At 38.3% G+C, this 20,585-nt stretch overlaps 2 protein-coding genes and 1 pseudogene across 2 annotated transcripts in view; 1 reads left to right on the top strand and 2 right to left on the bottom strand.

The window, feature by feature from the left end:
* Positions 1 to 38: 38 nt before the first annotated feature.
* On the bottom strand, positions 39 to 912 carry LOC140953325 (uncharacterized; annotated as a pseudogene).
* Positions 913 to 6,484: 5,572 nt separating this feature from the next.
* On the top strand, positions 6,485 to 12,838 carry LOC140951657 (purine nucleoside phosphorylase LACC1-like). Its single transcript, XM_073400953.1, has 5 exons — positions 6,485 to 6,673; positions 7,971 to 8,177; positions 9,298 to 9,819; positions 9,924 to 10,231; positions 11,437 to 12,838. The coding sequence occupies exons 1-5, from the start codon at positions 6,491 to 6,493 to the stop codon at positions 11,600 to 11,602; spliced, it is 1,386 nt and encodes a 461-aa protein (XP_073257054.1). The 5' UTR covers positions 6,485 to 6,490; the 3' UTR covers positions 11,603 to 12,838.
* A 230-nt stretch (positions 12,839 to 13,068) lies between these two features.
* LOC140951658 (uncharacterized) overlaps positions 13,069 to 20,585 on the bottom strand; it is a 35,436-nt gene continuing 27,919 nt past the window's right edge. The window contains exons 9-11 of the mRNA XM_073400954.1: positions 17,508 to 17,649; positions 16,591 to 16,815; positions 13,069 to 15,846 (exon numbers count right to left, since the gene is read on the bottom strand). Coding sequence (XP_073257055.1) covers positions 16,607 to 16,815; positions 17,508 to 17,649 — 351 coding nt within the window. The 3' untranslated portion in view covers positions 13,069 to 15,846; positions 16,591 to 16,606. The remainder of the gene's footprint in view (positions 15,847 to 16,590; positions 16,816 to 17,507; positions 17,650 to 20,585) is intronic.

Raw genomic sequence — 20,585 nt, 5'->3', positions numbered from 1 at the left:
GAAGGGTACGGCGTGTGCCTTGGACTTACTGAAGTAAGTTACTGAGACGTAAGGCCCGTTTTTGTAGAGTTACGATCTTTCTTTGAAATGTCAAGGCACAGTTTCCCCAACCACAAATACCATAAGTCAAGTAAGGGACAATTAATGAGTTGTAAACTGAAAGTAAAACACGACGAGGGACGCGATGTGGAGTCTTTTCGTAAACAAATAACGGGACCCTTTGACCAGCAATATTGATAGTGGAGCTCTTCTTTAACTTTTTTAGCCTGGAATAGGACTGCTTGCATTCTTGGTGAAAGATGATCGTAAATTCTGGCCGAAGACAATGAAGACCCTTCTGGTAGACCAACCGCAGCTGGGGTTACATCGCTAATTTCTTTCCGATGAGACATTAGAGATTCCTTAACCAGCCGTCTCACGAATCTGCAGACTATAGGCTTTGGATTTCCGGCGTTGTTTCTTTGCGGGACACGATGGGCAGTGTCAATATCTTGGATTGATATATTCTCTCCCATTTCTTTAAACAATTTTACACAAAGCTTACTTGTTGTTGAAGCCTCTTCGTCAGAACACACCTCGGGAACACCGACAATTTTAACATTGCATTGAAAGCTATAGTCTTAGAATTCATCGATGGCGTTGGCAATGGCGTCCACCCTGGCCTTGACCTCTGAGAGTTGTGAACTTAGTCGTTGCAGCTCTTTGTTGGCAGTGGTTTTGAAGAGAACAAAGTCATCATATTCCTTGCTTAGGAATTCAAGGCTGTGAGATTTTTCTTTAGCAGAAGGGGCGGCACTGCTGCTTTGTTGTTGAAATAAATCTTTTAGTCTTGAAATCTCCTCCGTTAACGTTGAAACTTTAGATTTGAGATCGTTATTTTCTCTCTTTAGGTTGGCAATAGACTCAGGCATAATATGACACACGAAACAAGATAACAAAGCAAATATTAATAGAAAAAAGCAGAAGGAACACTTAAACATCAGAAATTTACGAAATGTTACGCGGAGCACTTAAACACTCGGCCGTCCATCTTAACCACATCACGTGGCTCTTCGATAATATTTCTCATAATATTTCTCACACAGTTCATTCGACTGAATGGCCAGAAGACTATAAAAATAGATGCCTGAGCTCTAGCAAAAACAGTGTAGGACTTCATTTTCATGAAGGAGTAGAGAAAATAAAAGAAAACGATAAAAATACCAAAATAGAAAACCTACAAAATGGGCGGGAAAAGTATGGCGGGAAAAACCTCGCGTACGTGTACAGTTGGGGCAAAAGTTTAAAAAAAAATTGTAATTTGTTCAAATTTTAGTTTGAAATTGCTTTCAACGGTTCTTTAGATAAATTTCTTACCCGAATCAGTTTACATTTGCCTAAAGAAGCATTAAATGCTTTGCGCAAAATACAATTTACAATCGGAACGAACTTTTGAAACACCCTGTAGTATCAATTGCATTGTAATTGTGGGTATGACATTATAGTCTCCTATTGTCTTTGCTCTACTCAGAAACAAAGGAAAACTTAGAAGTCTGCGCTCAGCCTTTGTGGTCATGTATGTTTTAATATGCATACTTAATGTTTCTTTTTTTACTCACGTAAACAACATACAAGTGTGGGTCATGAAAACTGCTTTAAAGATCGGCTCGCTAACGGCTCTAACTCTATTATTTATATCAATAGTGACATTTTTTGTGCTGAAAATCCGTCGTATCGATATCAAGTATGGTGTGAAAGAAGATTCACGGCCATTTGTTTTCCTTACTCAAACAGAAGAGTGTCTTCGGCCGCAACTGATGCAAAATATGGGATTAGACAATAGCCAAAAATGTCGATGCGACGTGATTGTGTTGAGTTATCACAAGGCTTGTCAGTCGGAATGGAATCCGCCTCACATAACTTACTTATTTGATAAAGACAGTAGTTGGAGAACTGGACGAAATTTGCTGTACATCCACGCAACAATGAAAGGGAAACCACGTTACACTTACTATATAATAACAGATGATGACGTTTTCTTAAAGTTTTTAACCAAGCGGCCTCGGAAGAAATGAAACAACTCACTCCATTGCAAGTGTTTCAAAACTGGCTTCTGGAATACGAACCAGCTGTTGGCGTTGTCGATTATTCAGGAGCTAATGAAGCACAAAATGTTCGCGAAAGGACGCAAAAAAATTGTGGAATTTATATAAACAACAATTCTACTACCAATCCAACTGTATACTTCGATCCTCTCTTTAATGCATTTCATGCAAACGCTGTTCACCATATATTTCCACTGCTTAATCAACGAGAAAACGTCTCTTGGTGGTATACACTAAGGCATGTTATTTCAAATGTGGAATTGAAATTCCGTGGACAAGCGCTGATATTTTTTCCCATATCAGTGGAGAACAGTTTGCATCACAATTATCCGCGCACGCTAGAAAACGCTCAAGAGGCTTGGAGGGACTATATAGAAAACGTTCGAATGCAAGCACCAGGAAATTACGCCAATCATAGTTTATTTAAGGAGTATAAAAAAGATCCAATCCATTACGTTGAAACGTCCCGGACGTACTGCATGAAAGTAACTCGTCATCGACCAATTATTCCATTTGCACATTTTGAGCTGGCAAATGACACTACATAAATATTTACACTTTGAAACCATTTATTATCGACTCTTAAATTGGACTACGAGCACGACGAGACCGACGAAATAGAGTACAAGGAATACGAGTTTATATTATCCGATATGATTACCAATGTCACCGAATAACAAATGCAAATCGAATTACGGAGATTAAAGAAAAGCAATTAAGATAGCAGTAAAGATAGGAAGAAATGGGCTGCCTTCAAACAATGCCCCTCAGAAAAATAATTTGTTATACAGTTAATTAAAGTGCAAGTGACAAACGGGCAGATGGGGGATGGAGGACCAAAAGCTAGGCAGGCAGCCCTCTCCTCTCTTAATTGTTAATATATAAACTATAGTATTTTTGTGGACTTTGTCTTTCTTTTTATGTTTATTTCACTTTTTTCCCTTCTGTAAACGATAACAGTTACCTGTTTCAATGTAAGGTAAAATTTAGTAAACTATAATTAGAATTTATCGTAATGAATTGTAAATGTAATGTATTGTAACTGTTTGTGTGTCCGAAAAAAAAAAAGATAGCAGTATATGGTTTAAAATTATCATAAATGAATTCGCGTTTCGTGAAACCACTGAATAGAACAATTGTTTGTCAAGAACTAACATCTTGTGCACTGAAGCAAAAAATAGTTTTATATACAAGGGCGAAGCGCCGTGAGGTTTTGAAGGTGTACGTGCGAAGCCTCCTCCACAAAATTTTTCAAATTTAGGGGCTCAGAAGTACCATTTCATGTGTTTTCCACAGGACATTTTCAGAAATACGAAGAAAAATGCAATAGTTAGTAGTTTATTTTACATCTCTAGTGTTATCGATAAGGTATGTACAGTGTTTACGGAAAAAAGGGTAAAACAGGACAAAAAAAGAAAGTAAAACAGTGACGCGATCAAGGAGGTTACAAGCAAAGGGCGCCGGAGACTTCTACCCTTCAGACAAGTAAGAGACACCACTATAATGCAGAAGATTTATCAATCATCTCGATTAATGGTAAAATGCTTTCAGGAAATAAAAAATATATAATTTTTCAGCTTATGTACGCACGGGCGTATGTGCGTATATGGATGCTATGCTAATGATATATTAGGGCCATTTATACGAGGAAAAATAAGACGCGTCTTACATAAGACGCGTCTTAAATAAGACGCGAACTATACCATTTATACGAGCATGTCTTATCTAATAAGACGCGTCTTAGCTAAGCCGCGTCTTATTTTAGACGAAAAGTGCCGTTTATACGGAAAGTTCGCGTCTTATATAAGACGCGTCTTATTTTTCCTCGTATAAATGGCCCTACTGTATTAGTTTTCGATGAATAGCTATACACACTTGATGAGAAAACCGCACATCGGGCCGCTAAATTCTGTGACTATTGGAGAGGATCGGATCGAGTGGGTGAAACACTCTCGTCTTTTGGGCGTTACTATCGATGACAGGCTTTCCTGGTCACATCACCTTACAGATGTTAAAAAGAATTTCGTAAACAAACTGAACCTCCTGAAAAGGAGTTCGTTCTTGAGCAGAAACGCCCTATTGGACTTGTACTTCAAGATAATGTTACCATCAGTTCTATATAGACTAGTCGTTCGGGGCGGCTGCCCTAATGCGGACCTTCTACATTCTCAGGAAGTACTTCACCGTAGGGCAGCAAGAAGAATATACAAATTGCCCCGAGATATGCCTACTGAGGAAGTTTACCGACGTTCGAACTGGAATACTTTAACCCTCTATTATAAACTTCGATTAAGTAAGCTACTCCATAGCGTGTTTATAGGTGAAGGATCTACGGCTCTTTCATACTTGACAAATAAACCCTGCACTGCATACAACCTCAGAAGGAGTAATAACACAATCGTCCCGCGTTTTAACTCGCAGTTTCTTAAAAACTCTACTAGTTATGGAAACGCTATTCTTTGGAACGCTGTCTCGAGTCATTTTACCGACCAGTTTACTGTTTTTTATCGCAAAGTGAAGAGGGACTCTTATTTTAAGGAACTTGATTTTAGCGCACAGTCGGTCCAGTCGCTGCGCCCAGGCACTACCAATATTTTAAATGTTTTTAACTATTTTATGATTTAAATGCTGTAGTCGATTTACGTAGAGGTAACTAATGTGAATTCATTTTAACCTTGTATTTTTTTGGTTAGAATCTTACTGTATATTTTTAGAGTTTTAATTGTCGTTGTATTTTGTAAGTAATGTTATTCTTGGGGAAAGGGATTATTTAATCATTTCTACATGATGTAACACGTCTTGAAATGTCTCCAAGAACAAAGTGCACTGCAGTTGTGCGGTAAATTCCTAGGATCGTTAAGATTTTCTCGATGTTTAGCAGACAAAAAGACTTCAAGATTTCCATGTGCAATTTTATTTATGTTCAAAACGCTCCCTCACTCGGATACGGCTCAAGTTAGGTTCTTCGCAGTGTTTTAGCTATGTCACGCAAATTTGCAACTTCAAAAAATGCAATAATCTTTGCAGAAATCTGAGAGCGTGCGTAAGAGCATGTGTGTGCCAAAGAGAGGGGTGGGGTGAGTCCAATCGAAAACGAGTTAGTGCAGCGTAAAAATAGTGTAAATTGGACTTTCAAACTTCCCCGAGTTTGAAGTGGGTTTCTCTTGAAACCTGGTAATTTTACTAGATTGAACATCATATATCACTCTGAAAAGATGTTTCCCTGTTTTCATCGAGAACAATGGCAGTTAAACTTTTGCGTGACTTTGGTAAAAAGGCCATTGCACGCACCCAAGCCCTGCCTTGCTAATTCCCACTGGGGCCTAGGCTTCCGATTTATCTCATATCTCCCGATCACTTCCGCTAAACAACGTAACATCAATCGGAGTTGGAAAGGTTATATCCATCGAAGGTATGCAGCTCTAATATCCTTGGAACAACCAGGTTTGACCGTTAGTTTGTGATAGGAGTTTTGCCGGGGTGTCTGGGAGAAACAGGGCGCTGAATTTTACACCAAAAGCTTGTTGTTTGCAAACGAATTCGCGAGCGATTTGCAAGCAGTTGCAACTTCTCGCGTACAAACTGCCGATTGTATCCCAGTCGTGTTTTTGTTTTTACTCGCAGCGCAGCAGGCTTAGGATGTCACGATTTCGTAGAACTTGAGTTTTGTCACCCGTGCTTGCATAAACAAAGTATAATCGCCACATTAGGTATCACTCAATGGTGTGCGTGATCTTATCATGGTGTCAAAGCTTTTGCAAATTCCTTGTTCGGCCCACCCTGACAAACAATTTGGGTACGCCCATAGGAGATGCAATGGCGTTTAGAGGTTCTTTATAACCTCACTTTAGCCTTCCCCTTAAGTGTTTCATTGACAGTTATTAATTGAAGGGTAATTGTGTAGTTCTTAGCTAAGCACCACCTTGTTTGCTCTTAGCAACATACGTCTGCATACAGACGGGGGAGTGCTTTGCATGTATGACAATTTTTAGTTGTTATTTGTAATTCTGCCTGTCCCTATACCCCCACGCACCCTGCAGTTCACCCCCCAAATAAGATATAAAAAGTGCAGGAAAGTCAAAACTTTTTTTTACACATTTTTTGATGGAAAGGTGAGAAGAATATTATTCAAACACAGGCTAGACTACCCTAATATTCCATGTATGGGCATTTCTAAAACTGCCTTACAATAAAAGTAATTTTTACTGATTTCGAGGGGTGATTTATTTTAATTCATTTGGCATAAGAGGGGAGAAGGCTAATGGTGTTGTTGAAATCAGCTAAGGTTGCACTCCCCCTTGTAAATTTGCATACTATGCTCTCCAGTGTTCATGTGTCTTTTAAAGTCTGTCCCCCAATTACAACTCAATAATAATGCATTTTATATCCCTTTCACAAGGTTGAACATGGCGCAATCTGAAAATGCAATCGACATGATCATTGTACTTGGCTCACATACAAGTGGAGAGGGGTCTCCCAGTGATATGATGAAATCCCGAGTAGATCAGGCAGCTCAGATATATACATCATTAAAAGAACAAAACATTGAATGCCGTGTTATTATGACTGGGTATCAACGACCAGAACAGGTGAGTTACAGCCGTAACTCATGGTGCACTTTCCATGATGAAGTCGTGTAACATTAGGGAGGCCATGCCAGGGGGGGGGGGGGGGGGGGGGCATGTCGCCCGTCTGAATTTTAAAATGTCTTGTGTCGGTGTTTATAAATGCTTGTTGCTTATTGTTGACTTTGCTGTCACTGTCGCAATTCGGCCGAGGGAGGTTGTCTCTTGTCACGATTTCCTTTTACGCGCTGTCGCTACTTTTTGGGCCATATGTTGCTTGTCAGAATTTACCCTGGCAGGGCCTCATTAGGGGTATAGAATTGTTCCCTGAGAAATGTGGGTCTCAGAAAATTTAGGCCCGATCTTGAAATCTTGGAGGCATTTACGATGGGTCTCATAGTCTCATTTTTGGGTGATTTTGTGTCTCAGAGGCTCAAATGTTTTTAAGTCTCGGTCTCGGCCTTGCATTTACCATTCTTTATCCCCAACATTGGAGGCTGGTTTATGTAATTATTATGCTGCAAAAGATATACAAAAAACCTGAATTAAATACAGAGCAATGCAATCATGAGAGCCCAAATTTCATGCCATTGCTGCAGCTAATTAAAAACATGTCACCTCATGCTTAATGCAAGTGTAAAGTTTTTGTTGCTGTGCTTCATTTGAAATTTTTTTAATCTTGGGGATTAGTACTGTAAACTGCTGCTGACAATAGTATTACCCCTGGGCTTATGCATTTTTGTAAGGGGTTAAGAAGGGATTATAAACAGAGGGGCTTATATCAGAGGGGGTTTTTTAATAACCCGAACAGAAAATGTGCTACAAAACAAGCTATAGTACTGCTGATCAAAGTACCTTTTGCATTCACTTTTTTAACACTTTAAACCCTCAAGATCAAAGTTTGAATTCTCATTTGTTGCCCTATTCATTTCCTACAGAAGTAGCGGGGAGAAGTTGATAAAATATCAAGAAAATTCATCTTGTGTGATCATGTCTGTAATTCTCACGACCACTCTGTTTTACAAAGCATTGACATTACAAGGAGAAATTTGATACTGATCACTCTTAGGGCTTAAAGGGTTAAGCTTCAAAACGTTGTAATAAATCAAGTTCATTTCAGTACATTTAGAGGGGGCTACTGAGGGTGGGGGGCTTATTGTCAGACATATTTTTTTGCATACAGGTTGATGCCATAGATGCAGGGCCTATAACTGGGGGGTTTTGGAGGGGCTTATAAGCGGCAGTTATGGTCATGTTAGCTTTAATTGCACCACTTCTTCTTATTTTTCAAATGTTCTGCTAATCTAACATCAATCAACAGACTGTAACAGAGGCCAGTGCAATGGAAACATATGCAACTGAAAACAGTTTAATAGATAAAGAACACATTATCAAAGAGGAGCAGGCAACCACCACTGCAGAAAATGCCTATTACAGTCGCATCATTGTAGATGACCATGATGCAGTAAATGTTCATGTTGTAACATCCCAGTTTCATATGGAGCGGGCAAAAAATATTTTTGAGAAGGTGAGTACCCGTATTTATTACAATAAGGGCCCTTGAATTAGTGCCCATTGTAAAAGCAGAAAAAGTTAATAAGTGCTCAGCCTCGAATAAGCTCCTACCCCCTCCCCCACCCACTCAAACTCCAATTAGCGCCCACCACCACCCCACTCCCCTTCCCCCTCCCAGCCAAAAAAAATTAAGTGCGTGAGAGTAGAGTTGACGTTACGACATCGGACATAGAGGAAGCAGTGCCAGAGAACTCACTTGACTTGAGTGACAGTGAGGTTGAAATAGACCTTTTTAATGATACGGCAGCCATTTTGAATTTATTAGATTTAAGAAATATTATGGGATGCCCAGGGGGCACTTGCTCAGTATTTATGCCCACTTTTCGCGCAAAGAGAAAATTTCACTTTATATTTCGCAGTAAAAAGATGATCATTATTTTATCCAAAAACGGCACAACGATCTTTTTTTCCCATTACAATCTTTTCCTAGGAAAACTTAAAGAAAAATTGGCCCGTAAAGGGCTCGTAAATACTGGGCGAGTATATCGGGTCGTGCTCATGCCCCCTGGGTAATTCAATAGGATATTAGTACTAACACGAGACTTCGCCAAGGCGGACTTTTCTTCAGAGTATTTTACAGAAACCTTGCTTTGTTATATCCTCGTGTTTTGTTATTACCGTTTTTCCTTTTGTTGCCAAATAAACATACTAAACTTGCTGAAATGGTGAAACTTTAATAAGCGCCCACCTTCAATAAGCGCACACTCTCAAGGTCCAAAAACTGAATATTAAACGCCTAGGGCGGTTAATCGAGTAAATACGGTACAAGACTTGCAGTGACCACTTTTTAGTCCCCACAGCTCTACAAAGAAAAATTTGGAAAGTTATAAATTTTCTTTGTTGTGTCCTGTGTCCTGTCCCAACCTTCCATCTTTGCAGTTTGTTATTTTACAAAACGCGAAATTTTAAATGAATCAATAATTTACGTATTGTTGCAATATTTGCTTCAAAAATACTTATTTTGTTAGAACTAGTAATATAAGTGCACTTAGTTTAATGCTGTTAATTTGATTTTATGCCCTGCCAACTTATCAAACAATAATATTATTTCTTTCATCGTTTACATTACACAGTTGTACTCGCCGCAGGTTTATAATGTCAAATTTTATGACTGCACCCATGAAATGGATGATGATGAAAAGAAAAAGAGAGAAAGCAGAGAAGAAAAATACTTCCCTTTGATTGATGATCACATCAAAATGATCATGCCAAAACTCACACTCCCTGATGGCAAGATGATAGAAATTCTTCAGTCATCCCTGATTCCAACAGACATATTTACTCATGGCTTTACAATGCGACATGGTGGCGTTTCAACTTACAAGACCTTGTCGTCTCTAAACTTGGTGCATAGTGACAAAAGGAGAGATCTGTCCGTGAATGTCCAAGAAAATCGCCGTAGGCTGGCCCTCACATGTCGCTTTGCCCCTGATAAATTCCGTGTAGCTAAGTGTGTTCATGAAGCTAATGTGTGGGTGGTTGGTGATCAGGAACCAGACAGCTATGATGCCCTTGTTACAGATAACAGTCATGTGACTATTGCCACACCGGGTGCTGACTGTGTACCAGTTTTGTTTTGTGATCCAATAAAAAAGGTATGTAAGACTAACTTAAGTTGTTTTGGTGTTGTTTGTTTGTATTTTAATTTATTGCTAATTTAATGGATACCAAAACTGATGAGCCACTTTATTGCCGTTAGGTTTGTGCTGCAGCTCATTCAGGATGGCGTGGCACTCTTGAAATGATAAGTGCAGCTGTAATTGAGGTGATGTTAACGAGATTTGAGTGCAAAGTAAAGAACATCCGAGTTGCTCTTGGACCCTCAATTGGCCCTTGCTGCTTTGAGGTTGGTGAGGATGTTGCTGAAAAGTTTTCCAAGGCATTTGGTGAGAAGGTTGTGGTAAAAAGAGAGGGACAGCCCCGCCCTTTTGTTGATCTGCGTCTTTCAATCAGACTTCAGCTGGAGAACAAAGGAGTAATGTCAAAAAATATTGATGATGGAACAGGGTGAGAAAAATTATGAGTTTTTCTTTTTGCAAGGAAAACAACCTAATTTTAGCAGGGCTTCCCTGACACTAAAAGCTGACAGAGCTGGGGGCCAGGGATTTGCCCCGGCTACAACAAACATGACCCCAAGCTACTTAAAAAAAAAAAAAGAAAAGCCCTATAGCTGGTCAATTCCCCACCTACCAATTGCGTGTACCTGGCACCTCCGTGGTAGTTAAGAAAAGTAAGAAATTTTGTCATATGCCATCATTATGCAATATAATCTCAAGAAGCAGCCAGAAGTGGCTCTCAGCTATCATCTTATGTGACCCTTGAATTTCTTCATCCTTGTAAAGGGTACCACAAAGCTATCAGAACAAGTTTTTAACCCTTAAGTTAAAGTTGCAATAGTGACCTGCATCAGTTTTCTCCTAACAATATCCATACACTGTCAAGAGATAGGTTATGAGAATAAATAAAATGATCATCAAAAAGAAAATGCCTTGATCTTTTATCAAATTCTCTCAACTAATTCTGTAAGGAAATGTATACAGATCAGTTGTGGAGAAATTGCGCCTGGTACCTGGGCTTAAAGGGTTAAAGGAAGCAACAGATGAATCCAATCATAAAATCCTTTAACCAATAAATAATTATCGCAGGTATGATTCCAATGGCCAATGAAATATGTTTATGAGAGCTTTGTGGTTCTATTTATAAAAGATTCAGCATGCAACCATCCTTTTGGGGGGTGGAGGCAGGCACCCAGGTGGGGAGGCTCCGCCCGAAAGGGGTACCGTTTTCAGTTTTCAGGTATATAGGGTAGATAAATCTGTCGCTTGAGCGTTAAAAAGGCTCGAAAGGGCTAACAGATGCATTTTATGGGTTGTGAAAAAGTAAAGAAGAAAAACGTTTTGGACGTGTGGTTTATTCATTAAAGATAGTGCATCAACAGAAGTTTAAAGGGATACAAAGTTCTAGACTAGGTAAGTGCAAGGGGTACCATTTGTCAATAGAAGGTATATGAAAGGGGCACCTATTCTGTCAAAAATGTTATATAGAAGGTTAAGGGATTGGACCTCAGGGTGTAGCCTCCCTGTATAATACTTTGTTGAATACCCCCAGGGGGGGCATCTGTAACCAAATCACACATAGAGCTGTTTACCTGCTTCTCAGCCCCATGTGATTACATCACTTGAGGTGACTATTTCAACTGGTTTTTTTTACAGTGTCACAGACGAAAAAGCAAACTCCCAACACCCAACACAGTGCACCAAGTGTGACCCAGAGCAAAGGTTCTTCTCATATCGACGAGATGGTCCACAGTTTGGAACACAAGTAGGATTTATCCGTCTCAAAGATTTGGAACATAATGCAAATTGTAGCATTTTATGAATGAAATCATTTGCCGCAAGAGAAAAGGCCTTCTACTGCAGCTATATCTTTGGAAGACTCAATATTTTTTCTAGTTGAAATATACTTTTGTAACTGTTTAATCATGCAAGGTGTAACTCGAAACAGGGTCCTCTCAGTTTTTACAAATGTAACTTCATGGGTTGCTTTCAAACCACAAGTTATTATTATTATTATTCTTTGTTTGGATCCTCTAAGCCCAGGGAGTTGAATATTTATACCCTGAAAGGAGCCTATTGCTCTGCAAAGATGAGTTGGCTCAGTAAAAATTAAAAAGTAAGGGTTTATGCATCATTATTGACAGAAATGACAATTTTGTCTAGAGACGTTAATTCCTCCAACAAGCTCTATTTTGACTTGTTATCGTAAGTAAACCTCTCAGTTGATTTATTTTCAAAATAGACTATATGAAGCAATAAGCATTCCCTTGTTAACACCTTCCCCTTAAGACAAACTGCAATCTCATCCCCATGTTCTCTCTTCCTCCTGTCCAGAGTTTCTGAGAGAGACCCTGCATGGTTGGAGCTGGTCGCATGGCTTGATGACAAAACAAAACCCTGGGAGAGGTCCCTTTCTCCAAAACCTTTGTTCCTTCTTTTTTTGTCCCTGTCCAAATAGGGGTGGTTCAATCTATCTCGCTTTTAAAGTAGTCTTCATTTCACTATAATCACAAACCAAAGTGACAGGAACTCAACATGATCTGAATGAACTGAGACAAGCCCCCATGATGAAAGTGCCAGAAAATGAAAACAGGGAAAACTTTCACACTCAACCACCTGAGTAAATCACCTGTTCCTCCAGTCCTCCTCCTTGTCATCATCTCCCAAATTCATAAAGTCATGTTGGAACCAGTTCGGACCAGCGTCCCTCTCTCCCCCAAAAGTGTGTGGGAAGAAGAAAGAACCTGGGGATAAGGTTGGTTAAGTAGTCAAATCCAATGTTTTGCGTCAAACCCCTTTATAAATGAATGCAACTAATGTAGGTAACTAGCCAGATAGCTCGAGGCTAGAAAAAATAAATCGAGCCAGATAAAAAAGTTAGTAGTTTGGTGGAACAACATGCAAGTAAGAAATATTCTGATCTGCTATGCTAGTATTGTCAGATTTTTTGTTGACTGTGACTTTTTGTTTCAAATATTATTCACTTCAAATTTAATTTGCCTAAATTTTATAAGTTTTGTAAATGTTAGTAAACAGAAATGCAAAATGTTGTCATGAATGTTGTCCCTCAGGTATGTATATGGTTTGGTAAAAAATATGAAAACTGTCAACTTAAGCCACCCAACAGGTTCCACCTATTTTTCATATGTATACTCCTGTTCTTGTTCTCTCAAACTTGTAATCATTGATCTCTTTATCCGTTATGTTCTCTTTACAAAGTATCATATACTGAAGAAATGTGTTTTGCATTCGTCTTTAGTTTTAAAATTCTCAACTTTGAGACCACAATGACATTAAAAAGACAACTTTAATCAATTCAAATACTAACAATTTTTCAAACCTCTTCTGACTAATAATATTACATTTACAGAATAATCTTCCCTCAAACAGCAACAAAGATAAATTCTGTATCTGCCTCTTAATGACACTATAAATTGCACTAAATAAAAACTGGAAAAAAAAGGTGTTTGTTTGACTTGCTGTTACATCTTAACCCTCTAACCCCAAAGAGTGACCAGATTGGATACTGCTTAATCAAACTACTTTTCACGAGAAGCTAAGAAATGATAGTCAAAAGGTTTTGATTGTGAAACACATTTCCTCATTAAGTACCAAAACAGTATCAGGATTAATGTGGAGAATAAGCTGGTGTTACAGTGTTAAGAGCTCATGCTGCCCATAACTGTGTTTCCAAGGTTCTAGCAGTCCTATGTTGGAACAGTTGATGATTAGTTAGTGGGACACTCAATCATTGCTGAAGATGTCATGGTCATTTTTTGAGATGGAAAAAAAGGTTGCTATAGTAACACAATTCATAAACACACCTTTTTTAGCTTAGCTCTACAGCCTTACAACTTTAAAAATGAGTCACACGTCTATTGCCCCCATTTGCTATAACCAAACTGTGCTAAGCAAGTTAAAAACACCCTTTTGCAGAGTTCAAGACATCTGCGTGACAATATTCAGAGCCCCTTTAAATTTCAAAATTGTAGTCAGGGTGTAAAATTGCTCTTAACCTGCTGATCTCCACATGTCTTAAACACTGCTTGAAATTCACAGAGGCATGGGAGCAATTTGGCACTTGTTCTTGCCTGTTCAAACCTGATATTTGTATCACAACATAATTATTTACTGGACATAATGCCACAGATGCAACAATATCAAAGGAATAGGAGTATTGGTATTCATCTCTTAAAGTACAATGACTGTTGCCAACTTCTTTCACTAACTTTTCCACTTCCAAGAGCACTAAAATTTTTAGTTTGTGAAAGCTATAAATTTTGTGGTTGCAATGTTCACGTTTAGGGTCCATGTTTTCAAGGTCTTTAATTTAGCACAGCAAGTAATAAACCTCCAAAGCTCAGAGACCTCAAGCTTGTATGTTTTGTTTTCTTAATGGCGGTAATTTTTACAATAAAGTTAACACTTCTTTCAGATTCTGTCTTATTCACATGCAGATGAATGTACAAGAAGACGTAGGGCAAACTCCCTTGAGCACATCATATGACCTACACTAGAATTACAAAACATACCAGCTAAAGAGATCTATTGGGCTAGACTATACACTAACATTCATTAGATTTGATTTTAATTAGGGCTTCATGCCAAAAGACTTGGACTTTTGTGAAACAAGACTCAAGGAGCTAAACATCTTCAAATGTGAAAGACCCAGGAAAATCCTGGTGCCATATTGATGAGGATTATTTCCAGTTTTCCACCATAATGAATAATCTCTTCTACTTTTAATCTGTGTTAATCAAAAAACTGAATGAAACCATTACCCAACTACACCCAGCTACTAACAATCTAATGTTGATTACTCTTGCAAATGTGTTATACCAACAAAGCTAATTACAGATGTAAAGTTTTACTGAATTGACCACAGATTTACCATAATTATATCCACAAGTTAACAGACAATATATATAATCTTTTATAACATCCGAACTGGTGAGTACAAATAATATTCCTCTTCCTGTTTATATTGGAGTTTTAGGGGTATCAAGGGTTGTAGGATAAGACAATCCAGTAAACTTTACAGCCAAAATGATGTGTCTGGCCAATCTGATTTGACAATGAAAGCAGCCACTTGCGACTTGTCTGATCCCAAACTGCACCAAATAATTTGTCTTGATTTTGCTCAAAAGCTTATGAGGAGTATCTCAATCTCCTGGTTTACTTCAACTTGCTAAGGACTGTGCCTGCTTCGAACTTTTTAGGGGGTTAAGCAACTACAACAATGATGGCAACCAAAACATCACTTAAAAGTGAATTTTTGCCATTTCATATTTAATCACTATTTTTCCATAAAATAATTTCAATTTGTCAAAAAGGTTGGTAAATTTTGCTAGAGTTGAATTCTAATGGTTGGTTTTAGGTTCAGAAGAAGAAAAAGACACCCATAGGCATGTGTTTACATCATCAATAAAATGGGAAATTAAGAAGTTTCATGTTGTGCTCATGAGTGCAGTTGCAGCAAAGAATTGCACCAAAAATTTAATGCATGTGCAGAGTTAATATGTTGTTCAATCGACTTTTGTGACATTCTTGTTACAGTTGTAGTTGCTTAAGCTCCCAGAAACCCTTAACTAGGTAATTACTGCTCTTAGCTGACAACAGACCCTTTAAGACAAGAAGAAGAAGATGAGAACTCTTTTGTATGTCAGGTAATTAGCCAACACCCTTGTCCTTAATTTTAAAATTATGAATGCTTAATGTAGCAAACAGAAAAGAGATGTCACTTAACAGTTAAACTATGCCCTACTTGTGGCAGATGATGCATGGAAGCAGAAGACATTGGGTTGCATTCAACAGTTGTAAAGTCTCATTCAACGTCAAGGCACATCACTTCCTGTAGCAGCCCCTCAAACCATTTGTTTCACTTTGCTCCTAATAAAATAATACTCCAACTAATTAAGTTAACAGTTAAACTATGCCCTACTTGTGGCAGATGATGCATGGAAGCAGAAGACATTGGGTTGCATTCAACAGTTGTAAAGTCTCATTCAACGTCAAGGCACATCACTTCCTGTAGCAGCCCCTCAAACCATTTGTTTCACTTTGCTCCTAATAAAATAATACTCCAACTAATTAATTTCATTATTTTTGAAATGAAAAGTAAACAAATAACTGCGCAAGCATGTCTAAAACATTTTTAAAAAATACTTTCATAATTACAGCAAATTAAAACATAATAATAATGTCAAAGATGGGGTGGGGTCCTTTAAACAGGGTTCGCCTGAAGCTCCAGCAGCCAGCAAAAATCACCACATCGTGGCTAAGGAAGCACCAGGTAATTGCTCAAAACAAATGTACTGTAGGTAAATGAAGGTGCGACCTCCATGGCTAAAATTCTTTAACTGGTCGCTCAATACGCACAGAAATGCACTTTTCAGAGCACCTAGAGTAAACATTTTCCCAGGGGTAGGGGGGCAACCCCCAGGCATACCTACACTGTACACCATGTGCAGCTAAGCTTCATGATAGGCTTACCTCTCCTTTAATGGTAAGCTATTGTTGCCTGCTTTAATATTTTCTCTCTCTCTACTCGACATTTTCTGTAGAACCCCGCTGTTTAAATGGTCGACACTAAGCAGAAGTCTGGCATCCAATAAACCACCTCTGTAGGGGGCATAGCTAGGAATTTTCTAGGAGCTACACAACTCAAACCTACCCCTTCTCCCAATAGCACTGTCTTCCACAGTTTACATTACCACTTCTGTCAAGTCTCTGAAAACCCCATAAAAATTGTCTTGAATTCCACAGTAATAAATTGCTAATAAGCTAGAGTCTGACAGTGACCATACTCACTTGATGGCATTCCTTGTTATTCATGATCAATACCATTCACAGTTATAGCAGCACCAGAGCAGCTGACTTCAGGTTTGTTTCCTTCTACTTTTTCAAGCTCTTTATCCAGTTTCTCCAAGGCCTCATCAGACAACACACTGTCATCAACATCAACACACAGTTCAGCTTCAGACCCCAATTTAGCAGCTGGTTTTTCCTCATTTGCAGTCGTGGTGTTTTGTGCACCTATGAAGAAATAATGTTCTAGATCAAAACTAGAAAGTTGTTTGACCTTTCCAGTGCTTCAGATACAGGTAGTTACAAATAATATTCCTATAAAATGAGCCATTAAGTTTTTGGTTTCTAATTGAACAGGGTTGTCTTGATGACAGCTGGCCAGTTCCAGTTACTATAAAGCTATAGGGAAACAGGTGAAAAAAGTGAGGGAAAGCTGAGGGGTAGGGAGGGGAATAACAGTCATTTGTTCCTTTATCCCCAAATCACCCCCACCCTCCCACCACTAGTGTTTGTGATGGAACTAAACAGGCCCCAGTTGTAATTATTAATACACATTGCTCTTGTCTGGGCTCAAGATGGCAGCTTGTTATATTCCCCCTCCATTGATGATTTCTTCTGACAACTGGCAGAACAGCTACAGCACTTAACTCACTGCTGCAATCACATTACTATCACAATACTATTGTGATTGTCGGAATGGCCTCAACAGTTACCTCTATAGCTATAAGAGTGACAAAATTTGAAAACTGCACTCGTAACAAGCCAATGATCTAACAGCCCAGGAAGTAATAGTTATTGATAGTGCAATACAACAAAATAAAATATGGAAGTTGTGACATTTCCTCCACTAAAGCACCCAAACATTTTTCAAATGTTCTTTGAAAAAAGTAAGGTCATGTTTGCAGGATGTCTAACCCTACCTTCTTCTTTTCCTAACTGTTCCCTTTGTGGCTTATCATTATCCCCACAAACTTCAGTCAAGATTTCATCAAGGAAGACCCTAGCAGTTTCTTCCTCGACTGAAGTTTGTTTGTTGGTCTCTTGTAGGTTTCGTTGTTGTGGCTGCAGAAAGAATTAGTATATTTGTCCAAGTTACCAAAATAGAACTCTTCATGCACATTTTTTTAAATAATTATTTTCTTTCCACTTGAGAAGAAACAGAGAGAAATTTACTTCGAACTGTTGTTTGAAAAGATGAAAAATAAAATGCCATTAGGTGTACTTGTTTCTCCTTTTCTTTTTTGTCATCAAATACTTTCCCTTAAGCTGGGTTCAAACATTGCATTTCGGGGAAAAACAGTCAAAAGATTTCCCTCCATCACTATAGCAATTAAATTTGGCCCAGATGAAATGCAGTTTAACCATCTTAACTCATCTGAATTTTTAAGCGTAATTCAACATATTTCAATGTTCATGAAGGCTATTGCCAGTATGTAGTCACATATTGTTTGTTTTGGCGTGTGGTCCAGTTTTTTCAGTAGAAAGGTAAAAAAAATTAGTAGGGTTTTCAAAATCCGAGCTTCAGATTTGGCATCACTACATTAACTGCCTGTATCAAAATGGTTTATTTTTATTTTAACGCCTGCTAATATAGGTCTGGACTTTCGTCTATGAACAAGTTTAAAAAAAAACATGGTCTTTCAGGTTGTGTTGTGATCAAAAGTTAATCATAATTTAACAATAAATTGAAAGTGGTTTGGAGTGATAATAAAGAACTACAAAGTGGAGACTGCATAACATTTTGGGGAAAAAGTGCAAAATTTTTGAAAGGATGGGACTGCATTACCATTCAACAAAGTAGGGTGGTGAGAAACTGCAGGATTTCATGAACGGAAATTCATAACAGTCCGTTAAATGCAAGTGACAAATAACAAAAGTGTAAAAGTAGTTTGGTGGGAAATTGCAGGATTGCACGAATGTGCCAGCATAACAGTTGCGTGATTTAGTGAGAAATTGCAGGATTGCAAGATCAGGGCTCCATATTACAGTTCATCAAAGTAGTTTGGTGAGACATTGTAGGTTTGCAAGGATGTGACTGCACCACAGTTCATCAGAGGTTTAGTGAGAAATTGCAAGATTGAAAGAATATGATTGCGTTACAGGTAGAAATTAGTGAGAAATTGTATGATTGATTAATTGACAGTTCACCAAAATAGTTTGGTGATGAGTTACAGGATTGAAAGAATTGGATGGCAATACAGTTTATGAAAAAATGTTCCGTCAGAAATAGCAGGATTGCCAGGATGTGACTGTACTACATCAGTACAGTTCACTCATTAACAGTAGTTTGATAAATAAGTGCGAGCCGCAACATGGGACTGCATAATGGTCCATCCAAAAAAGCTGCTGAGAAAAGATTGAAAGAATTGGGCTGCATCACAGTTCATCAAAACAGATGAGAAATTGCAGGATTGCAAGAATGGGATGGCATGACAGTTAATGAAAGTAGCCTAGTGAGAAATTGCAGGATTGTGAGGGTGTCAGTGCACTAAAACTCATTTCAGTAGTTTGGTGAATATTAAGTACTTGATTGCATTAGATGGGACTGCATTACAGTTGATCAAAGTAGTTGATAAATTAAAGGATTGAAAGAATCAGACTTATCAAACAGTTCATCAAAGTAGTTGAATACGAAAATTACAGGATTACAAGAATCTGATGGCATTAAACTTTATCAAAGTAGAAATAGTGAGAAATTGTAGTTTTGCAAGGATGTGACTGCACCAAATTAAGTTCATCAGAGGTTGAGTGAGAGATTGCAGGATTGAAAGAGGACTGCATAATATGGTGGGAAATTGCAGGATTGTAAGAATGTGATTGCATAACAGTTCCTTGACGTAGTTTGGTGATAAATTACAGGACTAGAAGAATTGGATAGGATTACACTTCATTAAATTTGTTCAATGAGACAATGCAGGATGGCAGGAATGGGGTGACATGACAGTACATCCAAGAAGTCTGATGATAAATTACAGGATTAAGAGAATCCGCCAGCATTTCTAGTTCATCAAAGAAGTCCGATGAGAAATTGCAGGATTGCAGGAATGGGATGGCATGACAGTTCATCAAAGTATTTGAGTGAGAAATTGCGGGATTGCAAGATATCGGTGCACTACAATTCATTGAAGTAGTTTGTGAATAAGTACTTATTTGCAAGAATGGGACTAATAGTTGTTCAAAGTAATTTGGTCATAAAGGGTTGAATTACAGTTGATCAAAGTAGTTGGATGAGAAATTATAGGATTGCAAGATGTCAATGCACTACAATTCATTTTAGTTTAGTGAATAAGTACTCGATTACAAGAATGGAACTATATTACAGTTATTCAAACGATTGTTAACAAGATTGGAAGAATCAGACTTCACTAATCACAGTTCATCAAAGTAGTTTGATAAGAAATTGTAGGATTGCAAGAAGGACAGCCTTTTAGTTAATCACAGTACGTAGTTTGGTCATAAAGAGCAGGAGTCAGGTTAGGCTAGGACTGCATATATAGGGTGAAAAGATGCAAGACAAAGTTTAAGATGGGACCAAAGACATTTTACCAGGTTGTTTGAGGGAAAATAGTAAGATTGTGAGGACAGGACTGCCTTACATTTCATGAAGGTAGCTTTGCTTAAATTGCATGACTTAAAAGGATGGGACTGTGGTAGAGTTTATTAAGGTCATTTTAGTACTTCACATGACTGCAAGAAAGGGAAAGCACGATAGGAAATCAAAGTAGTAGTTTGGGGATAAGGGCAAGTCTGCAGTAACTTGGATGGACAAGTGATTGGTTGCAGGACTGCAAGGTTGGGATTACATTACAATTCATCAGAGTGGTTTGCGGAAACAAATAGCAAGATTAAAATGATAGAAGTTAAGTACAATTCATCAGGGCAGTTTGAGGATAGAGTGTATTATTTCAAGGATGGAAGCCAATTATTGGCAGGGTTATCAACAAAGTGAAGAAAGGGAAAACACTGCAGTTAACCACGCTTCCTTTTGTGAAGAGTAG

The sequence above is a fragment of the Porites lutea genome, chromosome 11 (assembly GCF_958299795.1).
Source record: "Porites lutea chromosome 11, jaPorLute2.1, whole genome shotgun sequence".
Taxonomy (NCBI): Eukaryota; Metazoa; Cnidaria; class Anthozoa; order Scleractinia; family Poritidae; genus Porites; species Porites lutea.
The sequence above is the reverse complement of the archived record's forward strand: the minus strand, read 5'-3'. Positions and strand labels throughout refer to the sequence as shown.

What these genes read in the sequence shown, in the direction of transcription:
- LOC140951657 (XM_073400953.1), top strand. Translation starts at nt 6,491, where the DNA reads ATGGCGCAATCTGAAAATGCAATCGACATGATCATTGTACTTGGCTCA. An exon ending in CAAAAAATATTTTTGAGAAG is followed by an intron (nt 8,178 to 9,297) that starts GTGAGTACCCGT and finishes TACATTACACAG; the next exon opens with TTGTACTCGCCGCAGGTTTA. An exon ending in AATATTGATGATGGAACAGG is followed by an intron (nt 10,232 to 11,436) that starts GTGAGAAAAATT and finishes TTTTTTTTACAG; the next exon opens with TGTCACAGACGAAAAAGCAA.